The 20,253-nt window shown below is 40.0% G+C and overlaps 1 protein-coding gene across 1 annotated transcript; it reads right to left on the bottom strand.

The window, feature by feature from the left end:
• Positions 1 to 52: 52 nt before the first annotated feature.
• PRPF4B (pre-mRNA processing factor 4B) lies at positions 53 to 20,158 on the bottom strand. Its single transcript, XM_054381985.1, has 15 exons — positions 20,094 to 20,158; positions 15,663 to 16,856; positions 12,546 to 12,719; positions 12,138 to 12,293; positions 11,366 to 11,447; positions 9,980 to 10,190; positions 8,431 to 8,504; positions 7,141 to 7,231; positions 6,687 to 6,834; positions 4,692 to 4,829; positions 3,499 to 3,652; positions 2,406 to 2,520; positions 1,752 to 1,903; positions 1,198 to 1,284; positions 53 to 485 (listed from the first exon to the last, which is right to left on the bottom strand). The coding sequence occupies exons 1-15, from the start codon at positions 20,129 to 20,131 to the stop codon at positions 282 to 284; spliced, it is 3,018 nt and encodes a 1,005-aa protein (XP_054237960.1). The 5' UTR covers positions 20,132 to 20,158; the 3' UTR covers positions 53 to 281.
• Between the last annotated feature and the right edge of the window lie 95 nt (positions 20,159 to 20,253).

The raw sequence follows: 20,253 nt of genomic DNA, 5'->3' as shown, positions 1-20,253 counted from the left end.
TATAATATATACCAACTGCAACCATATACATTAGCACTGTACTTCTGTGCAGTCTTGGCAATTAAAACAGTTCTACAGTGAAAATTTTCACAGGAGACACGAAACAGAATTACTCTAACATTTCTAAAAGAAATATCAGCCTTGGTGTTAATTCAAAGGTATCATTTCTTCCTCAACCTTGCAGGGGAAATAGTTATCTTTATATACATTAATAACTGCTGTGAAATTTCTCCAGTCTTTGTATCTTAATTACTCAAACCCTTTGAACTTCTTCAGCTGGTTCATATTTTCTCCTGGATGAAGGGGTGCTGCAGAGCCTGGTTGATGCTAATGCGTTTTGCTGGGTCTAACATTAGAATCTGGTCCAACAAGTCCTTGAGCTGGTGCACTTTTTTGCGCTGGTCTTCAGGGAGCCGTTGGCACCCAATCAAGTCTGCTAACAGGTCCTTGGTTGGATTAATGGTGCTCATAACAGTTACTTTCTCCTACAAATAAATACAAAACAGCAAGCTTGTAGAACAGAATAAATGCACAAAACCCTCACCCCTTCACAGAGCTGCAGCAGCAACTTTGTGGCAGGGTTACCTCTCATCTCTGATCAGCATTACCCTTTGTCATCACACTGCCTCAGAAATCCTTATGTGGCAAAGAGTGGAAACAACACAGCTGAGGTGGGCTAGGCTGCATCTGTCACCAACATTTCTTGTTGCTGAACAACCCAGTTCACAGTATCACAGTATATTAGTTAACTCAGAACACCCTAGTCCCACATGTGAAGGCCCCATATCTGACCTCTAATTCTGTGACTCTTAATAAATACGCTATCTTAAAATGACACAGAAAGTAATAGACCTCCTACAACATATGCACACCACACTGAGGTTGGACATCTTGCTCTAAAACAAAGGCAGAATTTCTTTTGTTAGTAATTTAAGGACAAATTAAGCTGAGATACCCTGTGTACCCACCAAGTTAAACTTTTATCTATCAAATTCCTAAATTGCAGGACAAAGCTCTGTTGCCATTTATAACTATGTGACCTCTCCATCCTGACGCAAAAGGGCATTCTAACTGATGACAAATTTTTGTTTTTAATTAAGATTTCAATACATTTAAAGACCAGAACAATAGGAAAGAGCACATTAGGAGGAAAGCGTGGAACAAAGGACTAGGTCAGTGGACACATGAAGGACTTACCCTTTCAGTCACTTTATCTACTTCTATATACATAAAGTTGAGATTTTGATCAAAGTGCTGATCTTTGAACACACCCTTTCGAATCATCTGGAAAACAAAGGAGAGCCAAGAGTTTGAACCATGTCCTCTGTGTCTTACAAATCCCACAGTTAGCACCAATGTCTACTAACTTATTGCAACAGGAATTATTTAATACTAATGAAAAAATATAGCAAAAGGACAGTAAGAAACATCTAAACTGAATTAAAAAACACAGTTCATCTGAAAAAGGGCACGGTATCTGCCATTGACTTACGTATTCTTTTTCGGGTCAGTGCTTAGAAGGTTTCTGCTCTCACTTTATACTTAGTCTATGAAAAACAATCCGTACACTTTCACTTCATAACATTTTAAATACATGTAAATGACACAGTCAGAGCAATGCCTGATATTTACTTGCTATTAGCAGAAGACATATATGCTAAGAGACAGCATTCAGGGAAAAAAATCATGTTCTACTGTTCATTACACTGGTTTCAGGTATTAGTTAAAAATCACTTATGTATTTTGCTTACCTTGTTTGGCATCTTTCCTTTGAGATCCATGGCTAGTTTCAACATGTGGTTATTGGTTTTGCCAGGAAAGAGGATTTTTCCTGTATAAAGTTCATACAACGTGCAGCCTACAGACCACATATCTATACCATAGTCATAGATCTTTCCTATAACTGAAAGAGAGTGATTCCAGTTAACTCCACACAGGCAGCCTTAAATGACACACCATCACAAAACCAGACAGAGGAAAACATTCTGATTTGTGAACTATACTGGTATGCTCCTCCTCTTAGGAAGTGGTCACCAGAAAAGAGGGATGCCAACCTTTTAACTTTTCCAGCATCCCTGTTAAAAAGGACAGTTTTTGCCTAACACCCAAACTAATTGTCATCAATTGAGTAAAGAACAAGAAGTCAGAACAACACCTCTAAATTAAACTGTAACTACAACCAATCAGAATGACTTCGCCCTGTCCTCACTGAGCTGACCACCAATACACATGAAGAGTCACCCAAGCATGCTTTCAGAGGCTCAATTTCTGACTGCCATCATATTTCCAGAATGGTATTTTGTAAGACCAAACAGAGAGTAAATTTAAGTCAAATTCTCATTCACTACTACCAGTGCTATCCTGCTACTGCCTATGATCGGTGAGGCCACTCCCAGTGTACTTACTGATTTCTGGAGCTCGATAAAATCTACTGACTAGATATGGTGTGATGTCATTGTCTGCCACATGAGAAGCTGATCCAAAGTCGCAAAGCTTGAGTATCGTTTTAGACTCATTCACCTGAAAGTGGAATACAAACACCCGTCAGCACTGCTTGTAGAGGGAATTGCCAACAGCACTGTGAAAGAAACAATGTATCTAAGCCAGAGGCAGCAAAACATTCTGCCTTTCAGCTGCAGTTTCGGCCCATACATATTTCAATCCTTCCTCTCTGCATTCTCAAGAACTGTGAAACTTGCTTAAATTCAAAGTGACAATTAAAGTCTGCAGACCCTACAAAAGAAGGAAAAAGTTAGTTTCACCTACTTTCCCCTTACCAAACTGTCTTCGGCACACCCAGATTTCATTCCAAATACTGAAATTCTAGACTTTCAGCTCTAGCATTCCAAGTACCACTCACAAACCAGCACATCAGCCACAAAGCTCATGCTTACACAGTAGGTTTTACTGCTGTGATGGCAAGGAGAGAACAATTTAACTAACAACAAAACTCTCCATCTGTTATGGGGATGACCACCAAGAAAACCAAGGGAATTGTGCTTGATTCCTCTGCTGAAGCTCTCATGCCCTGCTTACCAGAATGCTTAATGGAGACAAAAGAGAAGAAGGCATTAAGAACTGTTCCCCAATTATCCGATTCACATAAAATCTTCATCCAGGCTCAAAACAACCTGCTTCTAGCTTGCAGAAAGCATGAGCATTTTTCAGCTCCCAATGGAGAAAAGTCCCAAGATTTCTCCTAAGATAGGACATTGCCTTACTTTGGGAGATCTGCCTTCTAAAGATACAAGTGGATGCATGTTTGTTTGAGAAGATTGTACTAAATAAAAGGTTTTATTTAGATAAAAGATTAACTAAAAGGTTTAATTTTTACACTGTATTAGTTTATTATTTACAGCACAGTAACATTTCATATGAGCACATGAATTCTTAGAACTGAGTAAATTTTGACTTCCGTAAATAAACAAAATACTTCTTTCAAACAGTTAACTTCACACTCTAGACACACAAAATAAATTGCAATTATTTCTTACTTACCAGAATATTATCTGGTTTAATATCTGCATGCAGGATATTGCATCTCTTAAGAAGTTTTAAAGCCAGGAACAACTGCTGGCTGTAGGAACGCACAGCTTTAATATGGAGCCCAACATCTTTCCCGTACTTCTTCAACACCTCTCGTAAATTCATACTGTTAGGAGAAAGTAATGGAGACAGAAAGAAGGTGAAAAAGCTTAGTGTAGGAAAACATAGTGGGCTCTGAAACTGTCAGACTAGTCAGCTTTAGACTCACTAGTGTGGGGGAAAGCAGCACAGAAATGGTGGTGAGTCAGCTCTGTCCCAGGCTGGATTGACTAAGTTCAGAAGACATTTTTAACCAAAATTGAGAGGATTCATTTTCACATGAACAGTGTTTTCTTAACAAATATAAAGCCTTTGCCCTTGTTTGCCCCAGAAATAAAGAAAAAAGGAAGTATGCAAAAGATATAGGTTGAGGAAGAAATTTTTTGGTGACTCAGAAGAGAAAAAAGATCACAATTCCAGGACAAAAACATTATTAGACATAAATAATGCACAAATGTGCTAGAGTGCAGCACATGAAGATAATTGTGTGGCTTGTTAATGAAAACATAATAGTAACTTCCTAAAATTTGCATTGCTACAGCAAGCCTTCACCTCAAATATGGCAAAAAAACGACATATACAGAAAACTTAGGATATGAACATCTGATGTCTCTAAGCAGGAATGGGAACTAAAGCAATTACTGTATGTAGGGCTATGATAATAGAGTATCTACAATTAACCTGTCAAAGGAGTATAATTACTTAAAGAAACAGTGAGTGTGCAAAGAAACCACTGTAATAATTTTCCTCCCAAGCGTGTTATGTAAACATACAGCATTTGCAGAACCTCTCTGGGAATGTGTTCTTAATCTGAACCCTTAAAATAGAGCATTTTAAAAACTAATAAATATGTGACACACACATACAGTTAAAAAAATGATGAGATGAAACACCATTAATAATACATCATCTTGTTTCAGGTATCATCCAGGCAGGTAGTTCCATTATCTGTGGATTTGTGCCTCCAGCTTTTCCCCACCACCAAGTTCTACGCATTCTTTAATCTTGGCAGCAGAACAAGTTCTCAAGCAAACAGCCCAAACCAGAAAGGTAAAGATCCCTCAATGGCAGTTTTTAGACAGAACCCCAAACATTTGTCATCTCACCTGAGTGGTTCAAATACCAGACAGAGATGTTGTTTGTGGTAGAAATGCCTGAACAACCGTAGACAGTGAAACTTGTCATCGGGATCTGCATCATTGAGCTTCTTCAAAAACTCCAGTTCTTTTAAGCCAGTTTTTTGCCTGAAAAAAAAGAAATACAGTTATAAAACAAAATCAGTTAAATTCTAACACTCTAAATGTAGGCATTCACTTATGCTGTTGTCATTATCCAGAAATGAGACACTGCATCCCTGCTCACTGCAGCAGCAGGGTGGACTGGTTGACCTTTAAAGGTCCCTTCCAGCCCAAAGAGTTCTGATTGCCTAATGCAGCACAGCTTACAAAAATCACAACAGTGGCTTGCCGTCAGCATCTACACACTGGGAGAGTTCAATGCTTTTATTTTCACTGCGCCTTTGCAACCTACGTATCTGTTCCTCCTCCCTCCCAGTTGCATGTAGAACTAAAATTAGATTTCTTCCTGTAACATGACACGTTAGTTTCAAGCAGCACTCACTTGAGAAGTTCAGTTTAGAAAGCACTTAAGCACCTACATTATTAATAAAACATTTAAGCTAAACTGACTCTGGAGTGAAGTACACACCCAAACTGATTACCTGCACAAAGTACCGAAGTCAAACAGCTTTAATCTTTGCTAGATATCTATTTATATAGCTCAGAATAGCCGTTATACACACAGCAAGGCAGCTTTTACAACCTACCTCCAAGGTAAAAATGCACGGAAAAGATTTGTAAGGAAGAGGGGATGAGAAATGACTAGAGAAATACTGCAGCAGGTACTGAAAATGAATTTTAGAGACAAGTCTTCACACCAGGCAGTTTAATAGGTCATACTGGTTAATGTTCACTCATTCTCAAAGGCTTCAAATTGTTTTTACTTCAGCAGATATGGTCATACAAACGTGCAAATATATAGAGAATATACACAAATAATTAACGCATGGAGGTCTTTTTGTAAGTAGCATGTGATCCAAGAGAATCATAGAATTGTTTTGGTTGGAAAAGATCTTTAAGATCATCAAGTCAAACCACTGTATAACTCTACCAAGGCTGGTGCTAAACCACATCCCTCAGCACCACATCTCTGTGTCTTTTAAAACATCTCCAGGGATGGGGATTCAACCACCTCTCTGGGGAGCCTGTTCCAGTGTTTGAGAACCCTTCTGGGGAAGAATTTCCTTCCAATATCCAACCTAAACCTTCCCTAGTGCAACTTGAGGCCATTTCTTCTTGTCCTATAGCTTGTTCCTTGGGAAAAGAGACCAACCAGGATCCAACCTCCTTTCAGGTAGTTGCAGAGTGAGAAGGTCTCTCCTCAGCTTTCTTTTCTCCAGATCAAGCAACACCAGTTCCCTCAGTCACTCCTCACAAGACCTTTCTCCAGATCCTTTGCCATCTTTGTTACCCTTCTTTGTCACCTTAATGTCCTTCTTGTAATGAGAGATCCAAAACTGAAGACAATACTCAAGATGTGGCCTCACCAGTGCTGAGAACATGGGGAAAATCACTTCCCTGGTCCTGCTGGTCACATTCCTGATACAGACAAGAATGCTCTTGGCTACCTGAGCACACTGCTGGCTCACACTCAGCCCGCTGTCCATCAAGGATAAGGATTCAACCTGCTTCCTCCCAAACTGATCTGGTTCATAAACCCAACAGTTTTACAGTCCAGAATTCCCATTTCAGCAACTGCAGACCTCATACATGAACTGTGATCTGGTTTCTTGCTATCACTGGATTGGCAAATGAGAAAGTGCCTGAGGAAAACGCAAGCGCCCTTTCTCCTGGGATAGCTTTAAGGAAGTGTGGATACAAAGTCCCCAAGCACTTCCAAATTATCTGGCTCATATTAGCAGAAGAGGTGGGAATCACAGCTGTGATCTGTCACCTTCCTTGAGACAAAGGGAGATTCAAATCCCATTCTGAGCAACCTCCCATACACCGGCTCTGTGAATATTGAACAAAACTGTTACTTACATAAGCTCATTGTTCCTGATGATTTTAACTGCTACTTCTTGGTTGGCTCTGGCCATGTCCCTGGCCCGTACAACGTTACTGAAGACTCCCTGACCAGTGTACCCATAGACATTGTAACGCTTATCTAGAACTTCACCTATGTTAACACCTGGAGAATAAAAATCAAGCAGTTTAGAGTTATGAGTGGCATACGTAACAAATCCATTCTAATTTAGATAGACAGGATAAATGGTATCATTACACGACATTTAGTACACCGAGCTCTGTGGAAATTATAGGGAACAAACTCTGAGTCTGGATCATTTCCAGAGGTGAAGACCTCATTTCACCCTGACTCATTAAGGGCATTGAAGTACATTTACAATAGAATCATGTTTCAGTGCTTTTACACAAGGATCTTTTCCATCCAGTACCCTCAATTCTATCTATCCTTGCAAATCAAGGAGTGACTTACGGTAATAGCCCTCTGCATCAGTCCAGTTATCCCTGAGATTGGGGTTTTCTTTGAAGTCCTTTCCAAACCCAGCAGCCCTTAGACGAGCACTCTGAAATAGAAAGTAACAGCTTTGCTCGCACACTCTAGGTTTTCCCTTAATATTTACTTAATAAAAGCCCTTTTTCACCTACTGAAACACTGTTTCTGTCCACAATACAAACAGGCTTATCTTGCAGGGAAACCACTCAACACAAAATGTTATTTACGTACCACCAGTATCTAACGTCTGATGCAAGAAAGAGCTCTATTGGTTGAGCTCATTCTATTATTAAACATAAATGGGCAAAGTTTCAATTAACACCCACAAGGAATTTATCCAAGTCATGTTAGAGGACATGTTTTGGATCATCTGAGTAAGGCTTTTTCCAAACAGTATGGTTTGTAGTAAAAACATGTAGCGATCTGCAAGGGAAGAGTTCATTCAGTGCTATCTTTCAAGTATTTATCTTTTCCCAGGTCCAAGGGGATTTAATTTAATTTATAGTATTACCAGTGGCCATGGCAGCCTTTTTTCACCAATGCTACCGTCATAACTAACAGATCATACTTATCACAGAAGCATTTAATTTCCATTGCAAGAAGACTTTTAAGATCATCAAGTCCAATCATTAAACTCAAATTAACCAGAGAACTTCTAAGTTAAGGAGAAAGCTGTTGTCTTATTTCTCAGTGTAGGTACAGCAAATAAAGTTGCAAACCCAGTCACTTCAGCACATTAGAGAAAAGCTGCTGGAATAGTACAAAAAATAGCGCTAAATTGTGGAAAAGACAGGAAATGTATCTCTTCGTCCAAAGAACCCCCAAAGCCCACCAAAACATCACATTACTCCAACACAGCACCATTAACAAATTAAAGTATCTTACACAGACACTTTTTAATGAGGCACAGGTGGATCTCTGAAAAAAACAAATGCAGAGCAGCGCTGAATGGTAACACTGACATAAAGTAAAACTTAGAAATAGGTTTGTTACCATGCGGTGTTACAGCTTCTGTTCAACCAGCAGGTGAATTCCCCAACTGCTTACTTGGGCAAACTCCCAATGATTCCAGCAGGTTTTCTTTCACTGAAATACTAAGAACGAGCTATTTTGTCTGCCTTCACTGATCAAACAATTCAGAACATACCATCCACTCAGCTACACATGCTCTTGCAAATCAAAGCTCCCACAAACCTCACGTGACAGTCACTCTTTAACAAGCAAAAAAACCCAAACAAATGATACATTCCATCTCCCAGAATTACCTACATCAAAGTACGCAGCAAACATATCATCTGATTCTGTGAACATATCAGGAGCTAGCAGTTTCTTCTGAGCTGAACCTTAAAATGAAATTTAGATTACTCAACATGGGAAAGAGGACCAACTAATAACTGTTACCAGTCTAACTGGTGACTTGGCATCTTCATAATCTAATCTAAAATGGCTATAGTGGTAAACAGTGCTACAAATGTTTCTAGAAAGTATCACTTTAAATTCTAGAAAAAAAACTCAGTTTTTGAGAACACTCAAAAATTTCTAACTCCTTGAAAAATTAAGTACAGTGGCTTTCAATACCTCACACAGCAGAAAGAAACAAGCACATACTTACATAATCCCTGCAGATGATATACATATATGTATAAAAGTAAACACCAAATAACTATATGTGTATTTAAAAAAATACAGACATGTTTTCAATATACAAGTTCAGGCTTTTCTGCTCATCACAAGGTATCTTACTAAAAATTAAAGCTGCAAAGCCCAAAAGGTGTTTCTTTGGAAAGTGTTTTCTTCAACCCTGTCAAAAAGCACCCTGTGTAGCTTTTAGTCAAAGAAAACATTAACTATGACATTAAAAACGTTTTTAATGAGGGCAATATCATCCCTTTCTCACCTTTTAATCATCTTTAAAGTCCCAAAGACATTTTACTTGGTTGATAAAAGCAAAGAAATATAAATTAAGTACATGTTAGTGAAAGCAATAAACATCAAACTATTTCACAACACACATTATGGCAGCATCCCTTCATGACCACAGCAAATCACAGTCCTTCTAGGCTATTAAGCAATGAAGGAAAAGAAAAGGCTAATCTCAGGTGTTTCAGGTCTCATTATATAGCTATATGACTGCTTTCATACAGAGCAACTAGACTGAAATCTGATAGCACCAAAACCTCATCTTTTGTACTTTCAAAAGAAGAAGAAAAAGCAGTATTTGAGGGTATACTGGGAGATGCTCTGTGCTCCTTGGCTGCAGCAGCACAAGGCAGGTTTTATTTAATCTCAATACTGCTGTACAACAGATTATGTGCAGGGTGGAAGAAAAGGAGATACTAATTTCTTCAGCAAGAAGACAAGAATACTGCCAAAATGAACTTACTAGCAGTGACTCTCAAAAGCCTTATTCACTCTAAATGACTACAGACCCACTTACATTCTTGCATGGTGGCTTTGACCAAAATAAGGGACAAAAGGGGCATAGTTTCCAACCTGCCCCAAAACTGACTAGGACTACATTAAGCTTCTAAGAAATCTACGTGTGTAAGTGAAAAGAAAAATACTAGAGAGAGGGAGATTGTTATTTGCTCTCCAAATGTACAGCATGAACTGCGAGTTATTTGAAACACAGAAAATGTATAATTCCTATCACTCTCTGTAAGGTTTAAGTTTTATTTTAATGTTTTAAGTACCATAATATTCATGGAAACATTCTCAAATGACGTCCAAAGAGTCAATCTACTTTGTAAGTAAGGAAACACAGCAAAACATATGAGCTTTCAGATGGCTTTTACACAGCGAGATTTCAGATACTTACCACTGTTTTGTTCGACTGTCATGAGGTTGTGCTTGGCTTTGACTGAGGCCTCAAACGTGTCCACGTTTTCCCGTTCATACTCCTTAACATCAGCAGCTACCCTTTCAAGGATGTCATCTGGTGAATTGGAGCGGCTACGTGTGCTGCTCTGAGGGCTGCTTGGTTCAGATGGCACAGATATGTTACTGTCTTCTGTCTGGCCTTTGTATTTCTAAAAATAAATTCAGTTATTAATCTCATCGTTACAGCTCATCACAATTTAACCATTTTTTATACTGGCCCTGTGCAACAGTTTGTGCTAAATCTTTGCTTTCACAACCACCTGCATTTCCAAAAGCAACAGATTACCTGAAGAATAGCATCTTTTAAAACTCTTTGCCACAATCCTAATCACAAAATAAGACTAAAAAATACATGTGTGTCATGGAATCAAGGAATGGTCTGGGTTGGAGGGGACCTCCAAAGGTCGTCTAGTCCAACCTAGTCCTGTAGTCCTTCCGCCTCTTGTGTTACTGTAAAAAGTGATTTTTATTGAAGATTAACCCTTCTGTTGTGCCTGACAAAATGTCAGTAGTGATAAGTTTTTTACTAGTACAAGTATTGAGTTTAAGTCTTTAAGGAAATATTGCTGACTTTCTATTTCATATTGTAGAATCTTTCCCACTTTTATTAGCATTATGTTGCTGAAAAGTAGCTTTCAGATCCAGTTTTCTATTTGAAATCTGTTTATTAATTCTTGTTGAAAAGTTTCAGATGCATTCAGGAAGTTCACGTTAACACCTTCATAAATGACATTTTTTCACTTAAGTATTGAATTATACAGACGTCACTTCCTTTGGCAAAAGCTAAACATCAAAACGAGTAAATGCTGATACAGCTTAGTTATCAAGGTCAAACTATCCAACAGTACAAACAAAAGTTTTCCTCTTTGGGGAATGAAGCTCTGAAATTTGCTTCCTGCCTGGACCCACAATAGGTGTAACTAGCCTTTAAAAAGAATATACTTCAAGTGATGTTGCTGTCAGAGTTCTGAACGATTTTACAATGGGTTTGAATAAAAGTCAAATGCTGAACAGTACCTGTAGTGCTGCTTAAAATAAGCAGCATACAATCAACACTTTTATAACTTTAATATTAAGTAAACACGCAACAGCATTTTGCATACTGTGTTCTGTGTGCCAAATCCCAGCTTGCACTATAGAATTTTACATCCCATTTGGCCACAGCTCCCTTTCAGGGCTCTCAGATTCCTGTTACCTATCTCCATTTTTATCTTCTTACCAGATGAAGTTCATGGGAGCTCACACGTGTAACTGAATACATTTCATGAGCTCATGAGGGGGGAGCCCAAGTCAGTGACTTTATGAAGTTTATACAGCCACGTACCTGAACAATTGCTTGCCGCTGTAATCTTCTTTGTCTGATCTCTGCTTCTTCATCCTCTTCTTCCAAATCAAAGTCTTCAAGACTATAAAAATGTAATTGTTTATTTATAACATCATAAAAATAAGCTTAGCTACTGAATTTTACCAAATTAAGTCCTCTGGCATAGAAAGCACACAATGTATTACAGAACTGACTCAGAAAGCAAAGGTGCATCAAATCCCAGTGTGTATAGTTAGGTCTTAGAAACTAATTGAGACTATTTCATTTCTAACAGCAAAAATTAACAGTAACTGGTTTTAAAAAGAAAAACAAAGCAAACCTTGTTCATTTTCATTCCGGCACCATTCTAAACAGTTTGATTAAGAATGCAGTTTGTGCAATTGGATTTAGGAGGTATTTAGCAAATACAAAAACAATTTTCAGACAGCAACTAATCCTCTCAGGTATTACCGCTTTTCCTCAAGCAAAAAGCAGGAGGAAACAGATCAAGTATTTTGTCAGGAGACACTGATTGAGTTGAATTTAGAAATCTAACAACATCTCAACCCCTCAGGTCTGCTCACTAGCCAACAAGTCTGGATGTTTCTTGCATACTCCAAATTTTTCCAGATCATCCCAACAGCAATTTGGCAAAATCACAAGTACTAAAACATGGTTAAGGTTTTAGCTGACAACCCAAAAACCACACCATGAGGTAAGTGTTAGCTCATTCTCAGCATCACTGGATTTTCTGCTTTTAGATAATAAGCACAAGTTACAAATTAATTCTTACTTTTCATCTGATGAAGACTCCTGTTCAGCTTTCATACCCTCAGAAAGACTACCTTTAAATTTGTCTTCTTTAACTTTGCTCCTGCTCCTACGTCTATGGCCACCACGTGACCTGGACCTCCTTCGAAGGCGAGATCTACTCCTTCGGCTTCTATCCCTAGAAAAAATATGGGGGGGGTTAGTTTGGTTTTTTTGAGAAAAGGAGGAACATCTAGTCATAAAACATAGGAGGAAAATCTAGTCATAAAACATAAAGGTACATACTGACTGCAAGTAGTAAAATGCATTCATGGAGGACACAATGAATTCCACTATGCTAGTACATGTAAATGTGCACAAAAATGCTTCACCTCTTTATACATTTTAGTAGTATCTTAAAAATATATTTAGAAGTATAACGTGTCTTTACCTCCTTCGAGGAGACCTACTCCGCCTTCTTGGGGATCGGCTACGTCGAAGGGGTGAACGCGACCTTCTTCTAATGGGGGACCGTGACCTTCTCCTGGATGGGGACCACCTGCTGGGTGGGCTCACATCTTTTGATCTTTCCCGTCTAGACAAAATATCATCTCTGGTCCGCGTTCTTAAAAGAACAGAATGGTAGTAGTGTCAGGAGCAAACTGAAAACACAAATCACAATTCCCTCAACAAGCTCACTTTAACATCTTACTCCAGTTAGGGACCATCACATGGGCTTCTGAGGGAAAGAAGGAGGGAAAGAGAGAAGAAGGGAGGAATGGGTAAGGACACAGCAGAACTCTCTGTCCTTCCTCTGTGCTCACGTATAGGTCTAATTCAGGACAACTCCAGAAACAGCTTGGTAATTACTACCAAAAAGCTGAAAGAGGTTTTAAAACAAAGCCTGTGGTTAGGTCTCGCAGAGATAGTGGCTTGCTTTCATGTTTATCAGAAAGAGAATTTAAACAGGAAATAAATCCCAAAACCTAATTTCTGAGAATTTTCTCAGCAATTTTACAACACTGTATTGAAATTTAGGGCTCCGCAGCAATGACTTTTAATGTCTGTTTCAAACTGGGCACTAGAAATGGACAGTTCGAACATATCACACATTAATACAAAAGCTGAAAACAAGAATTCTTAATTAACACATAAACTAGCCCTTCTCAAACCACAGTACAAGTTTGACACTATATACTATACAAAATCTGTTCGTTCCTGTCCTTTGACGGGACAGCTGCAATGGAAAGTTTCATTGTACTCCACAACAGCAAGACAGCAAGAGGCCTACAGGAGAGCTGGAGCAGGACTTTTTACAAATTCATGTAATGATAGGGCAAGAGGTAATGGCTTCAAACTGGAAGAAGCTCAATTTAGATTAGACATTAGGAGGAAATTCTTCCCCATGAGTGTGGTGAGGCACTGGAACAGGTTGTCCAGAGAACCTGTGCAGGCTTCAAAGCATGGAAGTATTCAAGGCCAGGTTGGATAGGAACTTGAGCAACCTGGTCTGGTAGGAAGCATCCCTGCCTGTGGCAGGGGGGTTGGAACTAGATGATCTTGAAGGTCCCTTCCAACCCAAACCATTCCATTAATTCTAAGACTTCAATCAAAAATTTGAAAGAAGTTAAAAATAGTAAACGATTATTCTAGCAAGGTTGTCACAGAAATCCTTGGAAAATATTACCATGTAATTGTTCAAAGGAAACCTTGCTACTCTATTTCTTTCAATTTTTTTCCCTCTTTTTTTTTCCCAAATCAAACTGGGACAAGTTATTTCAGGTTCACCTCATCAATGAACAAAATCTCTTGGGTCTGAAAGATTAATTCTACCCACTCTGTAACATTTTTTTGTTTATTTTGAGGCAGCTTTATCAACTTTGTGTAACGGCCAGGCATCCAGAACTAGTGCAAAATAGGGCGCAGTGGGACAGAAGACAAATTCCTACACTTGCAGAAGTACTGGCAGCTTCTCCATGAAATGACTGCATATCCAAATGCTCGAGCAGGCTGGTGCCTTTAACCATTTAATTTATATTATGTTCTTGTAAAATTCTTACAATATCAGTCACAGTATGAACTGAACTTGAAGCTTCCTGGATAACAAAGGGACTGTAATATCAAACCCCAAAATATCTGTTAAAAAAAAAAGTCAATAAGTTCAAGGATGAGATAAAAAGGAAAAGCTTATTAAGAATTCATAGTAATATCATATAATGAGTAAATTAAGTTAAAGACCTGAGAAGTGTCTTACACAATTATAACAGTGGAAACAAACTTGAAAAATGTAAAATTACTGGCAATTTTTGGTTAAAACTCATTAAAGCTCCTGAAATTCTCTTCCAGCCTGAGTGACTAAGGTAGTTAAAGTTAGTTCAGAATGTTCCACAAAGATTGTTTCTGCTGATGTGCAGACACTTCCAACAGAAAATACTTCTTAGCAGTCCCTCAGTAACATGGTGCTCACACTGGTGTTACAGAAGCATGATAACAAAATTATACATGCATGCATCACCTGAAATAGCATCTAGACAACTAATTCATGCTGGTTGCAATGCAAGCTGCCATGAGAAACAGAAACTAAGAAATGCAAAAAGCTACAGAAAAACAAGTTAAACACTACATCAAAGAAATTCAGTAGCAGTGCTGATGCATTCTTGGTTCCCCAGAAAGCAGTCCCATAGACTATGTTACAATACTTGATTAATCTGCTTTTAAATTAATCATGATCCAAAAGTAACACTGAATCCTGCCTGCTGAACTTACATATAATGAATTAACTCTGTATGTATACACATATTCTCTGCTTGGGAACTTCCCATCCAGGCCTTATCAGCTCAGAGGCTGGTAAGAAGGAGATGCCAGTCATTATTGTCTTATGGCTCATATTTCAAGCTAACAGCTCTCATAGGCTAAATTGTCCTTTTTAAAATGCCAAGACTAAAAATACACTATAAAGACTTCAATCCTCCTTTAAGTGTGTGCAAAATATGCTAATACTATACAACAGAGCAATAATGAAGTGACACTACCAGACCTCTAGCAAATGAAAGATACAAAATATTTGTATGCAATAAAGACTGTTAGAAGAAAATCTTCCATATCAATGTCGTTACACTCACTCCCTCATTAAGGGTTTGTTTTTGAGGGAGAAAAATGGGTTAACTACCCACTTTTAGCCACCACTGATACATGAGTGGAAGGGATTCTACAGGAACTCCTGAAAGCTGCAGAACTATTAGCTAAGAAACAAAACAGAAACCAAATTCTGAAGCCTGCCAAGTGACAGGGTTAGCTACAAAAGCAACAAGCTTAGCTGCAAAACTTGTTCCCAGTAATGCTGCAAGCAGCAAATCACTCGGCACTTCAACAACCAAAACTGAATTTGCCTGATACCTGGGGAGAGGATTTTTAAAAATCAAATACATACAAAGTAAGGTCATGATACAATGCACAGTCCCACTACCTTTTTTACTAGCTATTTTCAGACTAAAACAAAAACACCAAACTAGAAGACAGCTCAACCTGTAACACATTCTTGTGATGGTTCATCACATCTTTAAGTTACCTGGGAGAAGAAAGACGTCTCCTTTCTGACTCTCTTCTTTTCCTTTCTGCAGATCTACTCCTCACTCTTCTAACTGGAGAGCGGGTTCGAGAGGGTGATTTACTCTGTTTAGATCTCCGATCATTGAAAATAGGGGATCTGCTTCTTCTTGACTTTTCACGTTGTTTGGGAGATAAGCTTCTGCCTTTTGGGCTACGGCCAGGTCGTCTTGGAGACCTGTTTTCTTTCCCTGATGAAGCATCTTTAGAAGGAGATTTAATTGGCTTTTTTTCTTTGTCAGTCTCTGATCTCCTAGGTTTTCTATCTTTGGACCGTGATCTTCTGTCTTTGGATTTGCTTCTTAGTTCTGCTGGAGATTTCGATTTTCTGCCACGATCTCTGCTTTTGTTTTCATTTACAACAGGAGACTTTCTGCGATCTCTTGATTTACTTTTATCATCAGCCTTATTTCTATCCTCTGGGGGAGATTTAGACTTCCTGCTCTTCTCCTGAGATCGCCTTTTAAGCGTTGGAGACCTGGATTTCCTTGTCTGATCCTCAGATTTACTTCTCTTATGAGGGCTTTTGGATTTCCTCCTCTCTTTTGACTTGCTTCTAGTGATCTTCTCTTTGATTCCATCAACTCCTGCCTTACCTTTCTTTTTGTCAGATCTGTGCCTAGTCCTTTCTTTAGATTCACTCTTGCTTGCCTTCTTGGAACTAGTTTTATTGTCCACAGGTTCCAATTTCCCCTTAGTGTTTGACTTAGCGGTAGGTCTTGTGCCATTTCGTGCCTTTTCATTAATCTCCCCCTCCTCTTCAGATCCTGACTCATAACCTTGTAATATTAATCCCATCCCAGATTGGACTTTTCCTTCCATTAATTCGTTTTCAAGTTCAGCTTTCAGTAGCGCTCTTTGTTTCTCCAAGTCTTCCAGAGGAGCTAAAAAATCAATTTTAGTTCTTTTAGCTGGTCCATCTTCTTTGTCAGAGGTATCAGCTACCTCTTTCCGTTTATGTTTCTTATGTTTGTGTCTGTGTTTATGTTTTTTGTCCTTATCTTCCTCTGAAGAATGTTTATGTTTCTTGTGTTTACTTCGGTGTTTGTGTTTCTTTTTTTTGTGTCGGCTGTGCTTGTTCTGAGGTTGGTCTGCCTCCGATACCTCCCCATTTTCTTCGTTTATGCTTTTCTCTGATGCATCAGCATCCTCGGCCCTGCTACAAGTAAAAACCAAAGATCAGTACTGTTAGCTCACTGCAGCCCTTCATCCTGGGTTGAGTCTTTATGAGAGAAACTAACTGGCATTGTAATTAATTACCCACTTTTGGGGGAAATAAAGATGTACAACTAACATAACAGCAGATACACTATTCTGTCTGTTCATGTTCCTCATGAGCAGACAGCTCAGACTGCAAAAAGAAGTATTAAAGAAGGAAGGTACAGAAAATCCCTAACAGAACCTGTGGGGGAAATTAAGGCTTATGCTTTTAGGATCAATTCTGACAGTATCTGTTGAAAGCATACAACAGTGCCATGTATTTATCTATCCTGTCAGTCTATCATCTCTATTATTTGCAGTTCCACTCTGATGCCTAACCCAAAGTGTGCCTTTTAAAGGTATTTTCAAGTGGCAGAAGATCTAAACTTTTTTCAAAGGATGATGCTGACCACCTAATGAAAGCGTCCTGCAAAGTCTCATGCAGAGTTAACTCATTCTCTCAACTGCACATTCTTTTGGTACATGCCTGTTACGAAAATCAAGAACTGCTCTTATCATGTGTTTATGTTATTTATGTAGTGCAGCAAGCACTGCTGACGAACAGGATAAATTAAGGGAGTCTCATTTCTGACAACACATAGCAATCTATCAGCTTCCCAAGAACCAAGTGTAATTTTTAGACCTACAGCTAACACTGCAGTAACTTAAATACAGCTCTTTCTATATCCTAAGCCTCATTCATTGAAAAGAAATTCCCTAAACACAGAAATGTACATATCTGCAGAACTCTACTACTTTCATACCACAATTGTTGCTAAAGAGCAATGATCCAAGAGGATAAATATATCGGAGGTATTCCAAGCCACACCTAAAGGATGGCACTTTTATTACAAACTTCATTAGTGTCTGCCTGTCTTCAAACAACTCAGTCACCGACTTTCCTCTGCTTAACACAAATTCTAGTACTAGTAAGTAATGCAGACTTTTCTGCAACATACACTAAAGCCACTTGCTAAACCTATTAACACTTTAGTGCTTTGAAATGAGAAACTTCCTAAGGGAACAGACTGTTTGAGTTTAAAATAGTCAATATTCAGAATTTAGTTGGAATTAAGATTGCAATGTCAGAATGCTCTGTGCCTTTTCTCTTACACCTTTACCACTACTTTGGCTTACTCAAAGCATATAAAAAGGTATTTCCTTAACTGCTTCTTCCTGGCACTCCATACTATTAAAACAACAGACTATAGGGAAGACAACAAACTGCTTTAAATGAGTTGGAGTTACATTGCATTTGGCACAGAAGACATAGAAAGGAAAAAAGTACTAAATGTAAAACTTTATCAACTTGGATTTGCAATCCAAAGCAAGCGTGTCAGCAACACAAATTGGCTAAAGAGCAAAGAAACATCACAAGGGCAATTTTAAGGGAAATATGCATCCTCCAAGATTGTTTCATTGGAAAAATAACACTGAAACCCAAAAGAAAGTCACTTTTTATTTGTGTACATTTTAATGTTATCTACTAACCTCACTACTTGCCACATAAAAGCCAGCCAATAGCAGAGGTGTCATATGAGAGACACCATCACAGCAGCACCTCAGGCCACTACATTTAGCTACCAGCTTTTCTTTGTACCTCAACTATAAAGTAACAGTTGACCTCATTAACACTCAAGAAATAGTTAAGAATTTCTTCACATACAGGAATCTGTTTATTTCAAGTAATTCCATCAAAATATGTCCAAACTCAAAATATGTCCAAACTTGTACTTAATTTTCCGTACTCTCATTTTATTTTGTGGTCTAATGACATGGATGAGAACCTTTTAAAGTTCAGAAGGTGATGAGGCAGAGGTATCTCCAAGTCTGGATTCTAATGGCTTTAAATAGAGAAAAACTGTGACATTATCCTGTTATAGTCCCTTTTCTTATGAATTCCAGATGTACAACAGGAAGTTTGTGAATATTGGCAGAGATGCAGAGATTTCACCCATCTTTTCCTGCATTTGGGTTTCTTGTCATCAGGCTTTTACCTTATGACCCTTACTTACGTTTTGCTATACAATACTAAACTCTTTTCCTTCTCTGCTGATGTTTTCCACGGTTCACACGTACACTGGTTGTCCTTACCTTTTTTCTAGTCCCACTATTCACAAACAACACCCCCTCAAATCTTAACTTCTTTTTTTTTAAGTAGGGAAAAAAACACAGAAAATTTATATGTCTAAAATATTTATATAGTGAAGAGGAGCAATAAAGTACACATTAGTTTCTCAGCTGTGGGCAAAAGTTTCAGAGAAGGAGCTCATGAGCGTTGCCATACCCAAATCTTACGACGCTAAGCGGGGTGCTAGGAAAATGCACCCTCAGAACCCTGATCCGGCGGGAAGGCGGCAGCTTCCCAAAGATCCTCGCTTCCCAACGGGAGCCGGGAGTTGCCAGTCATTTCGAGGGGCTGGAAGGAGGGACTGGCGGCAACAAATCGCGTTTTGCTTCCAGCAGCACAGGCACTTTTCTATAACACGCGAGACCGCCCGGGACACGGGGGAGGTGGGCTCGCCGCAGGGCGGGCAGTGGCTCGTCCGGAGAGACCTCGCTGGCAGCGGGAGCTCCGGTCCGCAGAGCGAGGGTGGGATATCTCGGGATGCACAGGCCCAGCTTCAACTCCAGGATGCCCGAGTTCTGCGCGCCAGCCCGGCCCAGGAGGGCAGCGGCCTCCCAACCACGAGGAAAAACATAGTACTCCCGGGGGAAAACCCGGTTTCCCGAGGAGCAGTAGGAGGCGGAAATAGGAGCGGTGTTGCGGGGGGCAGCACCGGGGCCCCGCCGAGGCGGGAAGGCGCAGGCGGAACCGAAGACACGCGCCTGCCAGTCTGGGCTACGGCTCCGCTTCCCCTCCCCCCGGCAGCCCGGCCCGCGGCCTCCTCCGCACCCTCACCCTCTCCTTCCCGCTTCCCATTGCCGGTCCCCAACCAGCGGGATGCGGCTCCCTCGTGCCAAGCCCACCGGATCACCCTACGGCAGGAAGAGCGGCTCCTACATCAATCCCTCTCGCCCAGAGCGGAGCGGCCGCCTTCCCCCATCTCCTTCCTCCTCCTACCCTCTCACCACTTCCACCTAGGCCGATTCTCGCCCTCTACCCACTCCCTCCACCCTTTCCCGCGCTTCTCTCTCCGCCTCCCTCCTCCCTGCGGCACCATAGCCAGAAGCCTCCCAGCCGGTCTCTTACTCGAGCGCTCGCAGCTCGGGCTCCGCCGCGGCGGCCATTTTGAACTTCCAAACTCCTTCGCTGCCGCTGGGGCGGGGGGGCGAGACGGACGCGGGGCCGCGGCGCACGCGCGCAGCGGGCCGAGGCGGGAGGGACGAGACACGGGTTGCAAAGGGGGCAA

The sequence above is a fragment of the Indicator indicator genome, chromosome 6 (assembly GCF_027791375.1).
Source record: "Indicator indicator isolate 239-I01 chromosome 6, UM_Iind_1.1, whole genome shotgun sequence".
NCBI lineage: Eukaryota > Metazoa > Chordata > Aves > Piciformes > Indicatoridae > Indicator > Indicator indicator.
Note: the sequence above shows the minus strand (reverse complement) of the source record. Positions and strands in the feature narration are given on the sequence as shown.